The 24318-nt window shown below is 48.1% G+C and overlaps 2 protein-coding genes across 3 annotated transcripts in view; one reads left to right on the forward strand and one right to left on the reverse strand.

The window, feature by feature from the left end:
- ZNF318 (zinc finger protein 318) overlaps positions 1 to 7581 on the reverse strand; it is a 45857-nt gene extending 38276 nt beyond the window's left edge. For both annotated transcript variants that reach the window (XR_016442097.1, XM_090045814.1), the window contains exon 1: positions 6960 to 7581. Coding sequence is in view for 1 of the 2 variants with exons in the window: in XM_090045814.1 (XP_089901940.1) it covers positions 6960 to 7508 (549 nt within the window). In the remaining variant the exon portion in view is untranslated. The remainder of the gene's footprint in view (positions 1 to 6959) is intronic.
- A 1234-nt stretch (positions 7582 to 8815) lies between these two features.
- The window catches only part of ABCC10 (ATP binding cassette subfamily C member 10), a 52462-nt gene continuing 36959 nt past the window's right edge, over positions 8816 to 24318 (forward strand). Inside the window, exon 1 of the mRNA XM_090045844.1 lies at positions 8816 to 8918. The gene's annotated coding sequence lies outside the window, so the exon portion shown is untranslated. The remainder of the gene's footprint in view (positions 8919 to 24318) is intronic.

Consider the following 24318-nt stretch of genomic DNA (forward strand, 5'->3'; position numbering starts at 1 on the left):
TAAACTGAAAATACCACTAAACTGCCATTTAGAGCAGTGGAGAAGGGGGTGGGGGGAGGAAGAACAGAGAAAAAGAGAAAAGTTGCTCAAGAAATCCCAAAGTTACTACTGTGATCCTTTTTGTAGGCAACAGTTAACTAAATAAACACCCTGAAGCTTCTATACATTTGTAACAGAAACAACTGGACATATCCTTTTGTTGTAAGGAGATCCACTTGTCAGTAGCGCTGGTAAAACCTGAATAGCAAGGGCTCCAAAAGTAAGCCTGCTAATTAACGAAATAGTAAGAGGAGGTACTACCTAAAGGAACCCTTAGGATGGTTAATCTATATGAGCTAACTGGACTCTGATGAAGGTTCACATTGGCAATATCCTTTCTAAACATATTGCTTGTAATGTAGAGATGTACAAGTCTGGGAAGTGAGGTATAGATGCACTTTCTTTTTGCCTCATCAGATGCTCTGCACCTGCCCTATACAACTTTGTAAAAAAAAAACCAAAAAACATTATTTTCTCCTACCTCTCCTCAAGGAGACATTATTACCTTGATGAGCCACCTCCCCCAAGCCCTACACTAAAATTGCTATCCTATCTGAAGACTGGACATGAAAATCTTCAGAAGCTTATCATCCAACTCAATGACTGAGATCACTGCTGATGGGTTGTCATGCCGCAACATCACCAAGGCTGAGCTGCACCCACCCCATGATTTTATAAAAGCGTTTCCAAACTGTTGTTCTACCATCAAAAATAACAAACTGAGACTTTGTGTAGACCAGGTTTCTGAAAGTACTGACATTGCCAATATGCTTCCTTATATCTAACCCCGATTCAGGCACGTAAAACAACTCCTCAGTGTTAAAAATGCAGATCTGTGCTTGGGTAATATTAAATGCCCAAAAACTTCATTAATGCAGTTACAGCTGTCAAGCAGGGTCTACCCTGCCCTGCCAGAATGTGGGAAGTGACTGAACTTAAACCTCTGAAAGCCAGGAAATAGAAATGTAAGGGTACATGCCAACAGACAACAGTTGACTCTAGCCCTTGGGAGTTTGCAAATAAAGTTACTGGAAGTAACTCTGGAAAGAAAGAGCTGAGCATGAATAAGTTGCAATGCACATGTTAGGTTAGAACCCAAATTTGTGGAACACTTATCTGCATAAATGGCAATTGCCTTCACTGTGGATTATATGGCTCTATTGAAGGTTGGACTGATAAACTAAAGCAGAATGGCAAGGGTATGTGAGAGGTGCACATCCATGTCTCTGGATCAAACACACACCCGTTCAGCACTGAATTTTACAGGCTGTGCCTGCAGAGGCAGACAAGAGTCTCCTAGAACTGTCAGCAGCCTGGATGTACAATGATCACCAGGACTTAGTGAAGGATACGTAAACCACATCTGAGAAGGAAGGATTCCCTAAGAGGCAAAGGAGAAATTAAGATAATGGTGGTAACTCTGGTGTGCTTCATATATTTGAGCACAGGCCAGGTGTAAGCAGCTTCTATTTAATACACCTGACCTCAATCAAAGTTTTGATTTAGCAAAGCAGCGTTACACTTTGTTCATATACTGTGCTCCCAAAGCATCTATAAAGGCAGAGTGCCAGAATGAGTGTTACTGGGATGCTGCAGCATCCTTTGAAGAGGGCAGAGTGAAGACGACATGTGAGTGATGTCTACCTAAAGTCTGTATTCCCCAGTTTTCAAATATTTAGAATTTAGCCACTTTCTACAGTCTGGAAAGGCAGGAGGTACAACTGAACAACTTTAACCCTGAAGTAATGAAGTTCTCAGTCATGTATATTTTTTAATAATTTCTCTGATGTCCCATGTATGACAGCTCTTTTCTCTCCATTCACTGCCCCAGTCACCAGAAAATGATTACTTTTGTCCACAGAGTGCACTGCCTGCGTGACAGTCCCTTCACATCCTTTGCACCCTCCCATTGCATCTGCTCTGCTTGTCCAAAACAGCCTCCCTTCCTCAGTGCTCCTCTTCAAGGAGCTCCTCTTCAAGGAGAAGAAAGGAAGAATGGAGTCAAAGAACACACATAAAGGGCATGAATACAATGGTTATGAGAGAGCAGAAGAGAGCAGAAGTCCCCACGTGCCACTGTGCAGCTCTGACTGATCCTTTACATTCTGTTAATAGCTGTACTGTTACAACACCACAAACCTTCCCTACATCACACCCACTACTTCGAGTGATCATATTCCCTGCAGTCCTGACCCCTCCCCCAAATAGATCATCTCCACCTTCTTCCTTGATAATCCATGTCTGGCGAGGCTAGATGGACTATCTGGAGATGGGAAGGCTCCAAGGAAGGTGTATGCAGGAAAGAACAGAAGAATGGAAAGGCCTATTCCAACTCCTGACACAGTACACAGAAAAACAGCTCTGCCTATCCTCTATTTACAGCACAGGAGGCTCCAGGGTATAAAATGGCCCATTCATTTTTATGGGACAATCCCCTGAAGACAAATTTACTTGGAATAACTTGGAGACCTGCCCCATTCCTCTCTGTAGAGTATTCCCAACCCCACCCTCTTTAAGTGTCTCACTCAATCAATGAAAAGACAAAGAAAGGAACTTTTAACACCCTTTAAGGAGACACGGCCCACCCAAAAAGAATCGTATGGAAGAGTCCACAACCCTCTCAAAAGAGAGGCATCCAAATCTCAGCTCCTGGGGGACAGGGAGAGAAGCTGGTTAAAACACAGAGGAGCAGGGAGAAGGACTCAAACTGCCTATACCCAGGCTCAAACAGAGGATGGCCAGGAACCCCCAGATCCTATAGTTCACTTCTGGAGAAGCAAAAGGGAATCACTCTGTATAGCAGAGCAGTATCCGTAAGATTCTGATATGCATGGGGAGTATGGAGTACTACTCAAACTGAGCCACTGTATATGCCCTCCTTCCCATGCCTCACTTCCAATAACCCTCCTCCAGCCTCTCACTTTAAGCCCCCTCAAACTCCTTTCCATTAACCTCCAATTATTCCCCTCCTTCAAGTTACCCCCATTCTTGCTGTTAAACCTTACCTATTCCTTCAATCCTCGATTCTCAAACATCTCCCCTCCATGTGTCCATACTCATGAACTGCTCCAACTACCTGCCTTCCCTTGTTCAACACCAAAAAAGTTAAGGTATAAGAAACTGGAGAAACATTAGACACTGTGTATTGATACTATCAGCAGCCCCTTGACCAAATGACTATTAAAGGAAGGGCTTGTACTCACAGCACAAGTGCAATTCACATTTGAAAAAAAATACTGTATTTACTTGATTCTAAGACAAGGTTTTTTCCCCCATTTAACATGAGGGGTGGGAAAGGACAGGCAGGGGGCAGAGGGCAGGCACAAGCAGCTTGACCTCTCCATACCACTTACCCTCTTGCACATGGGGGAGGGAGGTCAATTAAAGACAACCTTCCAATCATTAGATTCTAGAATTATGGGGGAGGTCATCTTAAACTGAGGGTCATCTTAGATTTGGGCAAATTCAATAATGCATCACACTGAGCCACATAGTCCTTCTAACAAGAATGCATCTAGAAACCTCTTACTTCAACAGAGCCCTACTCTTGCCAACAGTGCACCATTTAATCTCTTTAGCTCAGGAACATGGCACTAGCTCAGGGATTCTCTATTTTTTTTTTTTAGATGCAAGGCATCCCTCTACAGATGAGGCACCCCTTCAAAAACGCTAGGTCTTATTTTTCATTCATTTTGTGACTATAGAAAAATAATAGGGCAATTCTCTATTGCAAAGAACTCAGAAAAAACTGCGCCAGGGCAGAATAGTTTTGACACTATAGATTCCTATTTGAAAATCTCTGGGTTTATCTTGTGAATCATTTTTTGCATGTCTAGCTGTACAAACACTCCACAGCATTCTGTAGCAGTACAAACACTGCATGTCACCCTGTGGCACCCTTAAAAGGATCTGTATTCACCCCATGGTGTGGTGGCTGGTTGAGAATCACTGCCCTAGCCAATGTATATATCCAAACTTCAAAAGTCAATAACTTTGTCAGTCCTGAGCCATCAAATGAGCAATTGAATGCCATGCACTAGCAGAGAAAAATCCCAAGCTCCTGAAATCAGCTGGGGGACAATTAATGCTTTATTTGTGTCACAGATGCATGCAAAATAACATTAGAAGAATGAGCTGATTTTGTAGAATGCTTGCTTTGGGGGCAAGGAAGAACTGAATCTCAGGGAAATCTTGCTTAAAAGAACTCTGAATTTGGATTCCAAAAACTACCTAGCACCTCCATAAAGTTCAGCAAATTTCAACAAGCCAGGTAAGCATGTGGGTTTTACATAACATAAAAAGTTGTCCATCCCTTAAACAGAAAGCAATGCTTAACTGCTAAAACATATGGGATCGCCTCCTCATAAGCATGCTGTTAACCAACACCATGCAAGATGAAATCTCTTTCTTCACAAGCAATGCACGTGCGTAAGTGAATGCAGTATTTCTAGGACAGAACACCCATCCTACAAATCACAGTATACACAGTAACAAGAGGAAAGCCAGTAAATAGAGTTGGACTACCACAGAAAGATCAAATGGGAGCTTTGCACTGACAATGAAACTATCCCCAGCTGGAACAGTCTGAGAAAATCCAGAGGTTCACATGCCCAAACCTCAACCTGAAGAGCCTGGATGGAAAGGTCTGACACTCCACGAAAGGGTATAAATCTTTCTGAGCGCACACACGCACGCACAAAAATGGGATTTATCAGAAAATGAATCTTAGATTGGATTAGATGGCATGTGGCGGTCCCTTCCAGCTCTGCTTCTCTAAGACTGTCACAAATCTATCTCCTGCTTTACGCAGGATAATCCCTATTCAAACCATCCTATACAAATCCATGGTCTAACCTATTAGCAGAACAATTACGCAGGCTTCCTGCCCCTCTCCCTGACACATACCCATGGTAGAGAATTTGCTCTGAAGGCTCCCATTAGACTTTGGGATTGGAAGCAACCTGGACCCAGCACCTGCTAGGGAACCACAAGTCCCAGGCCAGGACAAATGGTACGAAGTACCAGGATCAGCTGCATGCCCTGTCATATTTAAAGGAGATCCCTTTGTCTGAAGAAAAGGTACTTGGTGCTTTGTTCCTCAGGGGAAGACCAGGCTGGAGAGAGCAGACTGCAAGTGGGTGGCTACTGAGCATGGGAGTTAAGGTCTAGGAAGTCCTGATTCAGAGGCTGTGCCCCTAAATGCTGGAGGCTGCAAGAGGGAGAGGAACAGTGGCGAACCCCAATCCCCCACCGCTAGTCAGACACAGTTTTCTCTCCCTTTGAGCCTCTGTTCTCTATGCAACAGGCCTGTTTGACACATAAGGGGGAACATGGGCTTAATTCCACAGAGCAATTCCTGTTATCAGGGAGAGCTACTGGGTATGCACCAACTGAATGCAGGGGACAACATAAACTAAGCACGGACAGGTGTAAAGGTCAAAGGTTCAAAACAAGGGCATCAAGGGGGGGACACACCAAGCAGAGCATACCAGCCAGCCAGCATCCGCTGGCCCTCAGACAAGTCCTTGAAGCTAGTGGATTCTGCCCAGAGACTTCAATGAATGAGGGACAGGAAAACAGCCTCACTGTCCCTAGGACAACTCTGTAGCCAATCTCCTTCCTGGCCAGGTATATAGCCAGCTTGCCTAGGCCAGGAGAAGGATGACCAGGAAGTCCCAAGCTTTAGTGTGGCCAGGGACAGGGAGTGTGGAAACAAAGCTGCAGGGGAGACCTGCAGCCAGAACCTCAGCAGGAGCTTCCAGAGAAGGTCGCAAAGGAGCTGCAGGGCAGCACACTCCAGGCAGGCACATGCTGAGGTCTCCCTCTGACTGCAGAAATGACAGGTGTCAGAGAAGTTGAAATCCCTGGTGGTTCATAGTATCAGTCAGAGTCAGAGAAGTCAGGCTGGAAGGGAGCTCCAGAAGTCATCTAGTCCAGCATTTCTCAACCCATGTGTTGTGACCCAAAATTGGGTTGTAAGAACCCATGAATGGGTGCAAACATATTTTAACAATGGATTCTACTTTAAAAGGAGAAAAACATGGGAAACTGCAGCTTTTCCCTTGCAGGCTGGCAAAGCTTCAGCCTGCCAGGGGCTGCTTTGGGTCCCCATACTCCACACACTGGGGGGCTGGGGCCTGTCAGGGAGCAGATCGGGAGTGAGGAGCACTAAGTCAGGGCTGGCCATCAGTGTTTACAAATGGGTCCTGGTACAAGAGAGGTCAAGAACAACTGATCTAGCCAAACCCATGCCCAACACAGAATCATCCCTACCTAAACCATCATCTCAACCAGCCATTTCCAGTCAGTGGTACTCAAACAACCTGTCAGTGGCATGCACTAACGTATTTATTATAATTACTTTACATAACAAAACTTTGCCAGTGGCACTAAAGGTTGTATAGTTCTAAATTGACCGTGTGCAATGTGTCAGTGCTCAGGAACCGCTGGTCTACACTTGACATCAGATGACCCTCAACCCTGACTGCTCCAGACCTGACATCCTCACCAACCCCAGGTAAAGCAGGTTGAAACAGGACTGGGGGTGCCCAAGCGTGGATGCACCCTCAAGCCATCCCAAACAGGGGACCACGCTCCGGCTACAAAGGAAGGCAAACCCCGACCTGACAGCAGGTTAAGATCCTTTCCCAACCCCAAACACGGCAAGTGGCCTGACTGAGCAGAGGAGTGAGCCCGGCACCTCCCAGCCCCCAAATACACGGATGAGCCTGACTCCCAGCAGCCGGGCAAGCCCAGCCAGCGCTTCCCAAACTTTCCCCGCCCAAGGTTCCCATTTCCCACCCCCGGCCACCGACGCCAGGGTCGTGACCCACAGTGTGGCAACCGCAGGGCTCCCGGCAGGCGGCCGGACGCCCGCGGCGGAACCCGAGCCAGACGTGAGGGAGGCGCGGGGGCGTTACCCGGCGGCCGCCGCTGTCCCCGTGCTCGTTGCCCCGGCGGGCGCGGCGGTCCCCGGCGGCGGCGGGAGGCGAGGGCGGGCGGCGGCCGCGGCTGTGGCTGCGGCTCCGGCTCCGGCGGCGGCGCGGCGAAGGCGACCGGCGGGCGGCGACGCGATGCGCGGAGGGCGAGCGGGGGCGGCGGGCGGGGCCGGGCCCCGGGCCGGCGGAGCGAGAGCCGCGGGGGCCCGGCGCGCCGCCGTCCTTTGGCCGGTGGGACGACGAGGAGGACGAGGAGGACGAGGCAGAGGCCGGGCCCGAGCGAGAACCGCCCGGCCGGTACATGATGGCGAGGTGCCTGGCGCCTGGGCCCGGCCCGCTGCGCCTGCGCACCAGCGCCCCCAGCGCCGAACCCGGTCGCGGGCGCACGGGTGAGGGAGAAGGGGGCGGCCGCTGCGAGGCCGCACAAAATGGCGATGGCCTGGCGCGGCTCACGTGACAGCGCTGGGGGGGAGCGTGTCCTCGGCCCGGCTGCGGAGGCTTGCCGGTCGGGCTAGTCCCGTGGGTGCGCATGCGCGACTAGGTGGGGGCTGCGTCCTGTTTGCTGTAACTTCAGTGCCCCCGAGCGGCCGCCCCGCCCCCCGCCGCCGCTAGGGGCGGGGTCGGGAGGCGGTGCGAAGAGCCGAGCGGGCGGGCGAGTGGGGACACGGGTATGTGTGCTTTGCTGCGTCTCTGCTTTGGGTACGTATGCACGTACTCGGTACAATATAGAGCAAGTGCTGTCTATATGCATAGAAATACCTTCTATAATATGTGTGTGTCTACGTATACATGTGTGTGTATCGACATGCAAGTTTCCCTTGCCAACCGCTGGAATTGGGTTCCTGAAAGTTCCTGTGGTTGGCAAGACAAAAGGTTTATGGGAAAAATGGCAGGTGGCAGTCTGATGTGCGGCCATGGTTACTCAAAACTGTATACTGTGGTAGCCAAAATGGTATATAGATTATTAAGCATGGATACTCAAAACCATGGTTGGAAAGGGAAACCTGTACACATTTTTGCACTGAGTTGTATGTGTGGGTGTATACACGCACAACTTTGCGTTGGGTGTTGTATATGTGTGTGTAGATACACAATGCCCTCTAAACATATACACACACACGCAATAACATCTTTGTGTTGGGTGTTACTAGTTTTCAGAACTCAGCCACAATGTGCGTGCGCACACATTTTACAGTATTTATCTTTTACATACATAAAGTATATGTATTGTACACAATATATTTATATGTATATAAACCAGACATACACCGAAAAACACACATCTTTTACAGTGTGTATCTGTTTGTGTGCGCACACACATTGTAGCTATGAGTTCTGCAAATTAGTAACAGACAATGCAAAGATTGTATTGTGTATATACACACATAGAAACTAGTAACACCCAAGGCAAAGACACACAAACATATATATACAGTGTGTGTGTATCTGCCTTGGATGTTACTAGTTTGCAGAACTCATAGCTGCAACGTGCACACATACTAGTTTTACTGTGTAGGTTTTGCATGCACACAAATATATACATTATACATATATATAGTCTATATGCATATGTACACACCATATATGTATACTTACACACAATCAAATCTTTGCATCGGCTGTTACTAGCAAATTCTAGGTGCTGAGAGTATGCACAGCTACTACATTAAAGATGATTTCTAATTTCACAATGCCCTCTCTAAACCAAAAATCTATCAAATACAGGAATACCCAATTACCTGTGGGGGCTCATTTCTCACAAGAAAACCACCCTCTCTCCAGTCTCTCAGTTCTAATCCTCAAAGGAAACGTACAAAACACTTCCCAGAGACGAGTCTACGAACTCCACTTCATCAGCCTCCTGGATAATAAAAATCATGGACTAAATATAGACAATGGATTTATGGCACATTATCACCTGCCTGACATCTGACTCCCCAGGTACCTCTCCACTATTCATCCCCCTTGTCTCCCCCCCCACCCGCCCCCACCACCCAGCCTGTCTCTCACCTATTGACTCCTCAATCTACATCTTCACTGACTGCCTATCTTGTATGCAGACCAGCCCAGCCTCTGGCCTCTTTACTTTTCATTCTGTCCAGGAAGAGCGCACGCCACATGCAGTTGCTTCCTCAGCCTGACAAAGGGTTTTTGAACCCAAAAGCTTGCTGAATTTTTTTTTCCAACTACTTGAGTTGGTCTAATAAAAGATACCAGATTCACCAAAAGAACCTTGTCTCTCTAAACCCAGTAATCCTAGATCTGTGGTTCCTAAAAATGGTGTTATAGCACCCTGGGGTGCCATGAGATCCTTCTGAGGGTGCAGCACCCTTAGCACTGTTAGGTGTGCAAATACCCACATATGATCCACAAGCTAAATCCAGAGACAGTCCATAAGTATGGTGGGGTGACCAGGCAGCTTCCCCCAAGCACCAGCTTTGGGAGGTAATAAAGGAATGGTTGCTGCCAGAACCACACAATCAGCTGTGTCGTTACACTTTTGCCCAGAGATATTAACCAGGAATCCATGCTGTTCAAACTATTCTGACATGCTGAGTTCTTTACAAGACAGGAATTGCTCTGTTATTTTTCCACAGTCAAAAAACAAGGGAAAGCTAAGAGCTGGTATTTTCTGAGGGGAGCTGAGTTCAATGATGGGGTGCCTTGAGTCTAAGAAAGTTGAGAACCACTGTCATAGATGATATAAAACTAAACAAGAGCAATATGGAAGGTGATCCCTTTGCAGGGAATGCCCTGCAAAGTTTAGTTGGGCCAAAATCAGGAGGTTGTGTGAAATAACAAAAAATTGTTTTGCTATATCCCAGTGAAAACCAATAGCTTCTGAATAAAAATCGAGCAGTTACTCTAGAAAGGCAATTGGAGCAAAGGGAAATATATATATACCATAATTATTTTGCAATAACAGTATTTCTTCTGACTCAAAGTGCTATTGGATAATATGCGTAACAAATTTCAGTATATTCAGCTAGCAAGTTTTTCAGAACAGCCTAACAGGAAAAAGTATTCTATCTCTAGTTCAGATTAAAAGGGCATGTTTTGATTTTTCCCCAACTAAGGGTATTGTAGCCAAAATGTATGCACCTATCAAACCCTGCAGCAAGAAATTATCCAAAGTGACATAAGTCAACAGCTGGGAGAGAGATTTAGGTAGGGATATCTCAGAAGGAGAGATAAAAAAATGAACTAACACCCATATTCTGCTTCCTATTCTTTGGCAACAAGAGACCTTGGTTAAATTACTGCACTGAACATACCTTGCTCCATCTAGACTTAACAAATGATCCAGATTATACTCTGAGCTGTGTTGGTAGGTCTTCATGCAAAAAGATACCTTCACACACAGGGTTTCCCCCTTTTACAGCAAATTTTCCACCTCAGGATATTTGCTAAGCTTAAAGTCATGGGTTTACTACAAATCTCTATGCATTCATTTAATCTCAGCAGCTGTCAATGCAATAGCCACTAGCCAGAGCATGGAATCAGGCAACTCCATCAAACAAGGGTAAATGGACGTAGAGAATATGGTACATATTCACTATGGAAAAGCTATCTGCTTCACTAAAGGACAGGTATGAGGCATTTTATGCTATCTGTACAGCTATCTGATACAAGGTACTCAACTCCTTTTAGACTCAAAGGACCCCTCAGTAGATTTAAGGCACACATCTCAAAATGTGAAGATGTAAGTCTATTAAAAATAAAAAGACACAGGGGAAGGGAGCAACGGGCCCGACACAGTGGTGGCAGGGGCGGGGGGTGGAGAGGAGGAGTGGGCTTGACATGGTGGTGGCAGCGGTGGTGGGGTGGGGAGGAGCAGGCCCAGTGTGGCGGTTGTGGGGAGGGAAGGAATGGGCCAGCGGTGGTGGAGAAGGGGAGAAGCATGCCTGATGTGGCGGCAGCAGCGGCAGGGAGCGTGCAGTAGAGGGGAGAAGCGGATCTAGGCCTGACACAGAGGGAGAATGAGGGAGCGGGGCCAGACCCCAAGTTATAGATATATATAATTTTTTGTTTAGTTAAAACAACCAGAGAACTATGTCAAATATATATATTTGACATGGTTCTGTTGTTTAAACTACAAAAAATAGTTGTAAAGAAGTGTTTCCTGATCACAGGCCCTAGTTCTCACGAGAGACTTCAGTCACCCTGACATCTGCTGGGAGGGCAATCCAGCAGTGCGCAGGCAATCCAGGAAGTTTTTGGAGAGTGTTGGGGACAATTTCTGGGTACAAGTGTTAGAGAGGCCAGCTAGGGCTCTTGCTTTTCTTGACCTGCTGCTTACAAACTGGGAAGAATTGGTGGAGAATGTAGTAGTGGACGGTAACTTGAGCAACAGTGACCATGAGATGATTGAGTTCAGGATCCTGAGGAAAGGAAGGAAGGAGAGTAGCAGAGCAAGGACCCTGGACTTCAGAAAAGCAGATTTTGACTCACTCAGGGAACTGATGGGCAGGATCCCCTGGGAGGCCAGTCTGAGAGGGAAAAGAGTCCAGGAGAACTGGTCATATTTTAAAGAAACCTTCTTGAGGGCACAGAGATGAGCCATCCAAAGTGCAGGAAGACTCCCAAATATGGCAGAAGACCAGCATGGCTTAGCAGGGGATTCTTCAGTGAGCTAAAACACAAAAAGGAATTTTACAAGAAGTGGAAGATTGGACAAACAACTAGGGAGGAGTATAAAAGTATTGCTCAGGCATGCCAGGAAGGCCAAAGCATAACTGGTGTTGCAGGTAGCAAGGGACATGAAGAATAACAAATGGTTTCTCTACAAGTATGTCAGCAACAAGAGGAAGATGAGGGTCCCTTACCAAATGGGGGAGGCAACCTACTGACAGATGATGTGGAAAAGGCTCAAGTACTCAATGCCTCTTTCACCTCAGTCTTCACAGGAAAGGTCAGCTCCCAGATTACTGCATCTGACACCACAGTTTGGGGAGAAGATGAGCAGCCAACAGTGGCAAAAGAACAGGTTAGGGACTATTTAAAAAAGCTGGAGTGTACAAGTCCATGGGGCTGGATGTGATGCACCCAAGGGTACTGAGGGAATTGGCCAATGTGATTGCAAAGCAACTGGCCATTATCTTTGAAAAATCACGGTGGTCAGGAGAGGTCCTGGATGACTGGAAAAGGGCAAATATAGTGCCTATCTTTAAGAAAGGGAAGGAGGATCCAGGGAGCTACAGACCACTCAGACTCACCTCAATCCCTGGACAAATCACAGAGCACGTCCTCAGGGATGAAGGTCCCATTTCTAAGCACTTGGAGAAGAAGAAGGTGATTAGGAACAGTCAGCATGGATTCACCGGGGCAAGTAATGCCTAACCAATCAGATTGCCTTCTATGATGAGATGACTGGCTGTGTGGATGTGGGAGGAGGAGTGGATGTGATATACCTTGACCTTAGCAAGCTTTTGATAGCGTCTCCCACAACATTTTTGCAAGCAAGCTAAGGAAATACGGGTTGGATGAATGGACTGTAAGGTGGTTAGAAAGCTGACTGGATCATCAGGCTCAGTGGGTAGTGGTCAACGATTCTCTGTCTAGTTGGCAGCTGGTCTCAAGTAGAGTGCCCCAGGGGTCAGTCCTGGGGCTGGTTTTGTATCTTCATCAATGACCTGATAGGGTGGAGTGCACTCCCAGCAGGTTTGCAGATGACACCAAGCTGGGGGGCATAGTAGTATACTGGAAGGTAGAGCTAGGATGCAGAGAGACCTAGAAAAACTGGAGGATTGAACCAAAAGAAAGTGAGGTTCAGTAAGGACAAGTGCAAAGTCCTGCACTTAGGATAGAAAAATCCCATGTGCTGGTGGTACAGGCTGAGGGCTTTCTGGCTAAGCAGCAGTGCTGCAGAAAAGGACCTGGGAGTTACTGAATAAACTGAATATGAGCCATCAATGTGCTCTTGTTGCAAAGAAGGCTAACCGCATACTTCACTGCATTAGTAGGAGCATTGCTAGCAGATTGAGGGAGGTGATTATTCCCCTCTATTCAGCACTAGTGAGGACACATCTGGAGTACTGTGTCCAATTTTGGGCCCCCCACTATAGAAAGGATGTGGAGAAATTGGAAAGAGTCTAGTGGATGGCACTAAAAATGGTTAGGGGGCTGGGGCATATGACTTACAAGGAGAGGCTATAGCAGCCTTCAGCTATCTGAAGGGTGGTTGCAAAGGGGATGGAGCTAAACCATTCTCTGTGGGGACAAATGACAGAACAAGGAGCAACAATCTCAAGTTGCAGCAAGGGAAGTTTAGGTTAGATATAAGGAAAAACTTTCTCACAAGGAGGGTAGTAAAGCACTGGAACAGGTTACCCAAGAGGTAGAATCTCTATCCTTGGAGGTTTTTAAGACCCAGACAGACAAAGCCTTGGCTGAGATGATATAGTTGGGGAATGGTCTTCATTGAGCAGGGGGTTGGATTAGATGATCTTCTGAGTTCCCTTCCAACCTTCATTTTCTATGATTCTATGATTTGAAGTGGTAAGGAGACGTCTCCTGCTTCAGGTTGTACATAATCACCAAAAGATGGAGTGAAAAGGAAAATTTAATTTCTGGAGAGGCTACTTCACTGTCAATCACCTTCGAGTTTCTCACATCTCCTGAAGTACGTGGTAGTATTGGCTACTGGCAGGGATGGACTCAGGGTCCTTTCTAGTGCAGCAACAGGTATCTCCATGTGTTCAAACAGACAAGTTAATGTTGCAGTGGAAATCTCTGCTTTTAAAATTCCCATTTTTTTAACTGGGTAACGAGCTAAGAGAGGTTTGTCTTTTTCAGTTAGCAGGTTGGAACATGAGGGTTTGCAGTTGAGGATGTGATGCTTCATTTATCGACTCAGAGTGAACCTTGTCCACTCCTAGGGATACATGCTCCAGAGCACACTGTACTTTTTAAAACACAAGTGGAAGTAGCCTCAAAAAGGTTACCAGGCTTACTATAGTACCAGGGTAAGGCATGTGAACCGGGTGGGCAAAATTAGATTGAATTGCACACAAAGCCCACTGCCCCACCTTAACTGTTTCTGAATGAGTGCACTGCTACACAAACTCAGGAAACATGATTAAAAATGTGAACCATCCAAGCATGTATAGATTGTTTATGCACAGTTATTTTTATTGCCCTAATCCACCATCTCCACTTTTCTCTTAAAGTGCATTACATTCTCTCATGACTTGCCTTTAATTCAATTATAAGCCCTCGGAGGTAGAGACTTCATTTTTTGCGTATGTTTGTACAGTTCCAGGCACAATGGGCTCCCTATCCAAACCATCCCATATAAACCATAATCTAAGCTCTATATAAGACTACAAATTCTACATATGACTAGTTAATGTAAAGGAACATCATGTCATTTCCAATTAATTACTGTCATTGATTTCGTATTTGGCAAAGCACCAAGTCCTGTTCTGTGACAATCTAATTAAACTACTATACTACTTAACATTTATAACCAGAATAATGTAACAGTTACAAAAAAAATCCCCAGAATACACTTTGCTTACTAAAAAAAAACCCCCAAACAACCTTTTTAGTGCCTGGAAGTCAAGGAAAGAGTTTTACAAGCTTAAAAAAAAGTCCAATGAGAGAAAGAGAAAGAAAGAGTGAGAAATACCCTATATCAGCAGTTCCCAATCTGCAGTATGCGTAACAACTGTGGTATACAGACAACCTGTCAGTGGTATGCATTAACAGATTTATTATTTATATGACAAAAAATTGCTGATGGTACTTAAGGTTGTATCATTTTAAATTGGTGGTGTGTAATCTCTTAGAGTTTGGGAACCGCTGCCCTATCTGGCTTTTAAGCGGTCTGTACACCTGTTCCATCCACCTGCTTTTCTTAAGCAAGTCACTTTAAAAGTTAAACAAAAAAGAAAAAAAATATTAAAATCCCCAGAAGCACCTCTCTATCTTTTCCCCTCTCCTCCCTCGAGCCTTAGATAATATTTATGCTGGCATCATCTAAATGGTGTCCAAGAACACTCCCATGCTTTCCTTCTCTGTTCAGAGGAAGTTTTGAGGATAGCTCCTGATGTTGTTTATTCTTGTAGTAAAGCGCATCTGAAAGCTGAGTACCATTTATTGAAGGTACAAAAACGTACAAAAATCTTGTTCTTCATTCTGATGACAGAACCTCTCAAAAGGCAGACAAAAAGGAAGCAGATATTATAGGCCAATGGTTGTCATGCTTTCTGAGCTGCTGACCAGTCAGCCCTCAGAATTTACCACAGGCCAGCAAGCATATTTATTACCAAATATTTTAACTGTGGTATTCCAAAGCAATCCTCAGATTACTCACCATGACCTCAAAGATCACCAGAGATTTGCAAAATGCAGTTTGAAAGCTACTCCTATAAATTGTATGACAGAAGATAAAAAATCCTACTGTCTGAAATAAATGACTCCGTTCTATGTTTCCTACATACTGGCATATTGCCCTGTTATCCTGTTGTGCATCACTTAATGCCAGTGAAGAGACATTGTGCCCTGGCTATTATTTCAGTTCTAGAAGACACACAACTGATTTAGCTAAGCTGACAACGTGCTGTGGTATTCAGTTCAAGATCTTTAGGTGTTCTCAGCAGTACTGAAAATTGGGTAATAAGGGCCAATCCATATAGTTGCAGAGTCAGTTGAACATGTTCAGCACTTCACAGGTTCAAGACCTAAGTTTTGCCATATGCTTGGAAAATACGGTCCCTAGAGGATTTGCAGAGATGTTTGAAAAAGTCCTACCATTGATGCCCCCAAATTACATAGAACAAGGGTGTTGCCACTTGGTCTTCTGTGCTAATAGTTTGGACAAGCAAATGTCCTTTGCAAATCCAAGGTTTATCTTGGTCTGAAGAACTTCCAAGCAGTTATTGCTGAAAAGAGACACTATAGTCAGTTGAATGCAGAAAGCAGTGTTGGTAAAACGGGGGGTTTTTGGTTTTGTATCTTCCAGTTCAGTGCTGAAGATGAGGCTTACTTTAAAACACCAAAGAATGTGGAAAGTGACAGAAGGACTAAGAATTAGGAAGGAAAAGGGAAGAAAGTAAAACGGAAGGAATTAGCAATGGAATTCAGAGAGAATTAAAAGGGAAATGAGAACAGGAATCACAGTTTGTGTTTGTCTCATTAGCTCTAAGGAACAGATAGAAAAATTATAGGAAAAACATGAAATCTTGATTTTTAAGCCCCTAGTATCTTTGGTAGTTATAAGAGCAAATATTTCTTTCTGACAAGGCAGAACTGTATGTTTGCATCTGTACGTGAGTATGAGATGTGGTGTAGTATTTCCCTCTGATCCCTGAATTTGGCATTAGTTTTGTCTATAGAAAGCAGAGAGAAATGTGTATGTTGTGCCTTCAGATAAAAGAGAAGGAAACATGTCAGGAAAATGTTTCAGAGACAGCCAGGGGAGTAAGCAAGCCTTCCCCATGTCTGACATTGTAGGATTGTAGGTCAGTTATGGTGATGGCAGAGCCCTGGCTGGGTGACAAGAAGTGCAGTCTTTCTCAGAGCATTTTCATGTGATAAAGGAAATGTTGATCATTCTAGAGCTGAGCCATGTCGGTGCTGCTTTCTGTTCAGATTCAATACAAGTTTCCCTCACTTTATGCAGGTTCTGTATGTGAGAATTTGCTCTTATGCAATGACCTTTTTTATACCAAAAATTCATTATATGCAAGGTAAATTCACTCTTATGCAATTGGTGTGGTGGAAGCCCACAGCCAGCTCCTTTGTGCGGTGCACTGTGGGAGTGATGCCATAGGCAGAGAAATAAAAAATTATTTGAGGGTGCTGAGCTGGGTGGTAGTGCCCAGGCCCCCTACAGCGCTGGCCCCTACAGCCCAGCCCAGTTCGGCCCCATCAGCACAGTGCCCTGTGAGCCGTGAAGCCGCCCAGCAGCAGTGCCCATGGCTGCCACTCAGGGCAGCTGGTGCCTGTGCTTCTGGAGCTGCAGCTGTGCTTGTGTGTACTGTTTGCTGTTGGTGAATACCAAAATTGTCTTGTAAAAGTGGTAGATATGGGTCTGGGGATCAGTACAGTCAAGGGCTTGGAACTATTCCTATTTGTTACGTTGTAAAGTGGGTTCCCTTTATGCAAATTTGAGTTGTGTACTATTTTACAGGAACACATGTACAGCACAAAGCCAGGGAAACTTGTATTAACCGGTGCACGAAATGAGGGAAGAAACTGGGGGACTGTGGTGTCGACACCCACACAGTCAATTGGGTCGCCAACTGGCTGGAGGGCCGCACCCAGAGAGTGGTGGTGGACGGGTCATTTTCGACCTGGAGGGATGTGGGCAGTGGGGTCCCCCAGGGCTCGGTCCTCGGGCCCACACTGTTCAACATCTTCATCAGTGACTTGGACGAGGGGGTAAAAAGCACCCTGTTCAAATTTGCTGATGACACTAAGATATGGGGGGATGTGAGCATGCTAGAAGGGAGCAATAGGCTACAGTCGGACCTAGACAGGTTACAAGGGTGGGCGGACGAGAACAGGATGGGATTCAACACTGACAAGTGCAAAGTGATGCACCTGGGGAGGAACAACTGGGACCATACCTACAGGTTTGGGAACTCCCTTCTTGTCAGTACAGACGCAGAAAAAGATCTTGGAGTCATCACTGACTCCAAGATGAACATGGGTCGGCAGTGTGGGGTTGCAGTCAGGAAGGCCAACCGCACCTTGTCATGCATCCATAGATGCATCTCGGCAGGTCCAAGGAGGTGATCCTCCCCCTCTATGCGGCACTGGTCAGGCCACAGCTGGAGTACTGCGTCCAGTTCTGGGCGCCGCACTTCAGGAGGGATGTGGACAGCATGGAGAGGGTCCAGAGGAGGGCCACTCACATGATCAGGGGGCAGCAGGGAAGACGCTACAAGGAGAGGCTACGGGACCTGAACCTGTTCAGCCTCCACAAAAGAAGGCTGTGGGGAGATCTAGTGGCCTGTTACAAACAGAGGGGATCAGCAGGCACTGGGGGAGTCCCTGTTCCCCCGAGCACTACCAGGAGTGACCAGGAATAACGGTCACAAGCTGGCAGAGGGTAGGTTTAGGTTAGATATCAGGAGGTGCTACTTCACAGTCAGGGCGGCTAGGGTCTGGAATCAACTTCCAAGAGAAGTGGTGCTGGCCCCTGCCCTGGGGGTCTTTAAGAGGAGGTTAGACGAACACCTTGCTGGGGTCATTTGACCCCAGTAATCTTTCCTGCCATGGCAGGGGGTTGGACTAGATGATCTACTCAGGTCCCTTCCAACCCTAGAAACTATGAAACTATACCCCTTTCAGTCACACCCAAGTTGTGCTGGAGGGATACCATGTCATGAGTCCTAAAATAGATTCCTAAGGGAAGTAGCTGAAGTATCATCACTTGAAACGTGATATAGACTGGTCAAAGCCCTGGAGTATAGACTGTAGAGAAAAACTGCATCCCCCCCAAAACTAACTAGTACCCATTTCTTCTCCGTCTAATGTTATGATGGTAAATGCTAGATGTATTACTTACAAAAGCGGACAAGCCTCTGTTCTATGTTGCATTTAACCCAAATCAGAGACAACAAAAGCATAACAGAAAATGGCAATAGGCGAGGTTATTATGAGAAGAGGAGGGGGGAAACCTGAAGGGGGAAAAGACTATTTATACTATAGTCCTGACTGTGCTCCCATTACAGTCAGAGTGTGTGTGTGTGTGTGTGTGTGTGTGTGTGGGTGGGTGGGTGTGGGTGTGGGTGTGGAGGGGCAGGGTTCATGCGTTTTTTTTGTTTGCTTGGGTTTGGGAGGGGGTTAGGGAGGGTTGTTTGTTTGTTTTGCTTTATAACTATACGTGTGTGTGTAGGTAATACTGGTTGGAGCAAAGAATGCTTGATGGTACCTAAAAGCTGCATCTTATTCACTCTTAGTGGAGCAAGATCAACCAGAGCTCAGGGTACAACAGGCAAGTTGGAGGATATCAGAGCTGTTCTAAAGTCTGGTTGGAATTAAAACATTTTGGGGGAGTGTTCTGAGAAAATACACAGCATGCTTAATTCTGGACATTTTAGAAGTTATTTTGATGCCTCATGAAGACATGGAAAGCTTTTTCATTTGAAATGAAAGACTTCAAAACATTGAAGAGATGTAATGTTTTTATTCACCAGCAGATGCATGCAAAGACATCCCTTATTTGGGGCCTTAAGATTCCCCTTAACGGAATATTAATTTGCTTGTACTTCTCTTTACTAGAGCTCATGTAAATCAACAGCAGGAAGCCATTTGCTATGTCTTGAACATGAAAACTTGCTTACTTTTAAAGTAGCCTTACTTAACTCAGTAAACAATATATACAGGCAAGCACGTACTGAGGAATATAGCACAGGTGGTTGGTAGTAGGTGGTACAAAAATGAGAATTGTGACATCCTGCACACGAGTGTTAAGATTGATGACTTGAGGAAGCCAGGATATATAGACACTACATGGAACAAGTGTATGAGTTTACTAACAATAGCTCTAAAACCAGGATAACACACAATTGAATAAGAAATAAATCCTTTTTTCCTAGGCCCTCAGCCCCTTAGTAATAATACTTTATCTTTACATACAGCTAGTGAGGGTAGTAGAAGCCCACAATCATGGTCCAGTCTTTCCTATTTACAGAATGGTTTGTGCAGGGATGCCTCTGAGGGGAGTGCCACAGCTCAGTCCTTAAACTACCAGTGACTCCAGCTGAAAGCCAGCCTTCTCATGTGAATGGACGAGATGGTAGTGAAGAAGTATGGCTACCACTTGCAGAGAAGGGGCCAGCAGAGGGAGGTATATGGGGATACATCTACATGAGACACTTTACTGCACAGTAGGGGATGAGGGGCTTGGCTGGTGGCCGCCTGGGCTCAGGCCTGCCTGCCCAACTTACCATGGTCCCTGGGCACCTGTGCACTGCTGACCCCCGATCTGAGGCTGGGCAGCACACAGACCCTGGTACAGAGCACCTTATCTCATAAATGTTGCAAACTCTGACAAACAGCTTCTTTCTCATGGCTCTGCAGGCCCTGCAGCTACATGCGGGGGAGAGGCTGCAGCTGGCAGCCAGGATGTGGGCTGAGGGTCACCACCGTCCATACCCAGTGCCCTGCATACTCCAGCTCTGCAGGAGGAGGTCCCAGGACCACACCCTCCTCCTGGACTGGCTTGTGACAGCATCAGAGGACCATCTGGCAGATGCATGGGCCTGGCAGGCAGAGGACGTTGGCAGACTGTGAATTCCAGGTGCAGCTCCTGGCCTTGGAGCGTGAGCATGTGGAGGTCCTGTGGGAGCAGAGTGTGCTCATGGCCAAGGCAGTGGAGGCCATGGAGGACAACCACAGGGTGTTGGACACCATCCTGGCCCTGGACCTTCGTGCCACCTGCTGTCCTATCCCCAACCAGAGCCCCACCTGGCCCCTGACGGCCACCCACTGCCCAGTAGCAGGCCCCTTTATGGGCATGGGTGGTGGTCCAACACCGCTTCCATGGGCCAGTAGCTCCTACCCTGGCCCGCACCCTGGGTTCCCCTGCCTAGGCCCAGGCCCACCACTCATCTGGCTCTACACAGGCATGGAGGCAGAGCTGCTTGCAGTAGGTCCAGGACTGCACACTAGCCCTGCTGGCCCTGGACACTGGCTGCCAGAGGGGGAGCCACCCACACAGGGGGACCAGTGGCTACTGTCACTCCTGGGCAAGCCCCCCACCCAGCAGGCTTGCTGCAGTGTGCACACTCACAAGGGAATAGCCAGAGGCTGAGGTGCTGACTGCCTGTTCTCATGCTCCTCCCCCTAGGTGCCCCCCTCCCACAGCTGCCCACCCCTGGAGGGCAGCCACACAAATCACCACATTGTAAATAGTTTGCACTGGAAAGAGGGTGTTTTTATTGTTGGTGGGTAAAGAGTGTTTTATTGGTGGGGTGGGTGGTGGAGGGGCTCTGTTGTTTGGGGGGTCTGTTTGTTGGGGAAGAAGCGGGGTGGCTGTTTGGTGTGAGGGGAATAAAAACTATTGTTCTGAGTGCAGGAGGAGGTGGTCAGCTAGTGCTTTTTGCACCCAATGCCCTGGTCCCTGCTGGTGGGTATGCGGGCAGGCCTCTCCAGGGGACCTACTACTGTTGCTGTCACTGCTGCTACAGGTGATGCTCCTGCTACTAGGTGTCCTCTGCCCACTGTGCCTCCTCCACCCAGGCTCAGCTTCCTCTGGGCCTCACAGATGTTATGCAGCATGCAGGCTGCGATAATGACCCAGGGGATGCTGTCTTTGGTGAATTCAAGGTGAACAGTGAGAGTGCGCCAGTGTTCCTTGAGGCAGCCAAAGGCACACCCCACCAGGGCACTGGTCCAGCTCAAACACTGGTTAAAGTGGGTCTGGTGGGAGTCCAGCCAGGCAGCATAAAGCTGTACAAGCCAGGGCAGGAGCAGGTAGGCAGGGTCCCTGATGAGCAGAGGCAGGACCACCACAGTGCCCAGCTGCAGGTCTGACACCCCCAGTGTGAAGTGCCCACTCTGCACCAGGGCTGGCAAGGTGGAATTCTGGAAGACGTGGGTGTCATGGGTACTGCTTGCCCAGCTGGCACTCACACTGATGAAGGCACTGCAGTGGTTAATTATGGCCTGGAGCACAACAGAGTGAAAATCCCCCTGGCGGTAGTAGGGGCAGTCACCATGGGGCAGGTAGGTGACAGGGATGTGAGTCCCATCCAGGGCCCCAGTGCACTAGGGCAGTGGTCTCCAAACTTTTTTGATCATGCACCCCTATCAGTAAAACATTTTTGAGCACAGACCCCCAATATATGAGTGAGGGCACCACTGTCAACCCCTCCGCATTGTGGAACTCCCACTCTTCCCTCAGGATACCTCGCATACTGTATGTGACACGTGACTGTCTGACATACGGACCGAGTGAGGGCACCAGTGCATAAATAGAAGTTCTAATATTTTCTTCCTGCACCATAATGAATCATCTGGCGCACCCCACTTTGGAGACCACTGCACTAGGGGAATCCCAGGGCATGGAACTCTGCCACCACCACTAGGGGGTCATGCACCTGGAGCACTGTGTGTCCCAGCACATCCTGGAGGGCACTGCACACCTCCAGGAAAGCCTCCTCAGCAGTGGCCTTGCTCACACCAAAGAGATGGCCTACATAAGGGAGGCTGGTGGGCGTGGCTATCCAGGTATCTGCCGCATGGCAGTATCCTGCCAATCGAGAAGGGGGCAGTGTGCAGCCACTCCAGGAAGGTGGCCCGGGTTATCCTGAATGCCTCCAGCCACTGCTCATCATCCCAGGTCTGCTGGATGACATGCAGCCATGAGTTGTGGCTGGCCCAGCAGGCCCAGAGGCAATGGAGCCGGAAGCCCAGGTGGGAGAAGGCAGCCCTTGTGGCAGCATCTAGCAACATGTCATCGGCTTCCGTGCTTGGGTGCAGCCAACAAGATGGGGACCAGGTGACAGGTGCAGAGCAGCGGTGGCCATGGAACAGGGTGTGGCCGGGCAGGTAGTTGCTGTGCCTGGGAGAGCCAGTAGGACCCAGACGTCCATGGGCCAGCCATCGGTGTGTGCAGCAGGTCAGCAGGGCCAGTGTAGTGGCAGCAGGAGCCCAGAGTGCTGAGCATTGCTGCCAGGGGTAGGGGCTGGAGTAGCCATAGTATGGGGAACCAGTCAGCAATGAGACAGCTGCCACTTACTACCCCTGTGCTGTATACACTACTCCTGGCCAGAGAAGTGGCTGGCCAGGGAGCAGAGAGCAGGGCTGGCTTTTCAAGATAGCTGCTGGGTGCTGGCAGCTGTGGCCAAAGCCTCAAGCTCCTCCTGGTGACAGCAGGTGCCCATTGCAGGGCTGCAGGAACTGGGAACAGTTTGATGCTAGGAGCAGCAAATCTGCTCCTACATTCCTGAGTGTGTAGATGCCTGCCCAGGAGTGTTTAGTTGCGAGTAACTTTCAGTACTGCCAATCCCACTGTGCCAGAAACCTTAAGATGAACTCAAAAAATCAAGAAGTTGTCATGCAAATCATGAGATGCTATTTTTGAAGTGTATGTGTGGGGGGAGAGTTTTTTGTGAAGGTGTTGAGGTCTGTGGGTGTGTGTGTGGGGTTTGGACTCCAGAGTAGGGAGTCCTCACACACCCTGGCAGGAGGGGTACTGTGGGTCAGGAGTGAGAAGCAGCAGCAGGCTGGGTGGGCTGTGGCTTGGGAGTGAGGAGCAGACAGACAGAGACACAGATGCATAGAGACACTAACAGACACACAGGCGGCACCCAGCTGGTAAGTGGAGGGAAAGGGGCAGGGGAGGAGAGGGAAGGGGCATGGGGGCACAGATTGAGGCCCCTGTGGTGAGGGAGGGAGTGAGGCAGAACAGGGGCAGGAGTGGATGGAGCCCTGGGGCTGGGGCGGATTATCCAGAGGCACAGGGGAGCGGTCCAGCCCCCATCAGCAGTACATAGCCCCGGGGTAGGCATGGGGGCATGTGCCCCCTGTGGGGCAGAAGCGAGCTGCCCACTGTGGGCTGGGTCTCAAGAAGTTGTCATGCAAATCATGAGATGCTATTTTTGAAGTGTATATGTGGGGGGAGAGTTTTTTGCATGGCTGCCTTGCCCCAGGAGCTCAGCCATGCAAGGCCATTGCCACCCACCAGGCAAGCAGGGGACATGGGGTGCATTGGTTGCACGGTGTGTCCTCTGCTCGCCCATTGGCAGGAGGCACGCTGGGGTCATGCGGCTGAGCTCCTGGGGCAAGGCAACAGGATACAGAGCCCTAAGCCCACAGGAGGCAGCGTGCCTCTGCCCCCCACTCCCTGGCACCTCTGGATGAGCTGCCCTGGCTCCAGGGCCCCATTCAACCCAGCCCCTACTCCTATCCCACTCCCTCCCTCACAGCAGGGACCTAGATCTCCCTCCCCTTTCCCACCTCTTTCCCTCCACTTACCAGCTAGGAAAATCCAGAGATTTGAGGCCTGAATCAGGAGATCACGAGTTGGAGTGACAGTGATCATCGCCTGCTGGAATTCATCATCCAGCGCAAGGTGGCAAAGGCCTGCAGCAAGGCAGCAGCCCTAGATTTCAGGAGGTCAGACTTCAACGAGCTGAGGAGAATAGTTGGGGAAGCAATGAGGCCCCAGAGGGGAGGGGAGCCAGTTGTCCAGGAAGAGTGGTTGCTCCTTAAGGAGACAATCCTTCAAGCCCAAAGGGAGGAAATCCCAACACGGATGAAAGGGGGCAGGAGGGCACAAAAGCCCCCATGGCTCACCAAAAGCATCCAGGAATGTCTCCTAGCTACAAGGGAGGCTTACACCCAATGGCAGGGAGGGGCCATCACCAGGGAAGATTATACT

The sequence above is a fragment of the Crocodylus siamensis genome, chromosome 1, assembly GCF_052110815.1.
Source record: "Crocodylus siamensis isolate JL-2025a chromosome 1, ASM5211081v1, whole genome shotgun sequence".
Classification (NCBI taxonomy): Eukaryota; Metazoa; Chordata; order Crocodylia; family Crocodylidae; genus Crocodylus; species Crocodylus siamensis.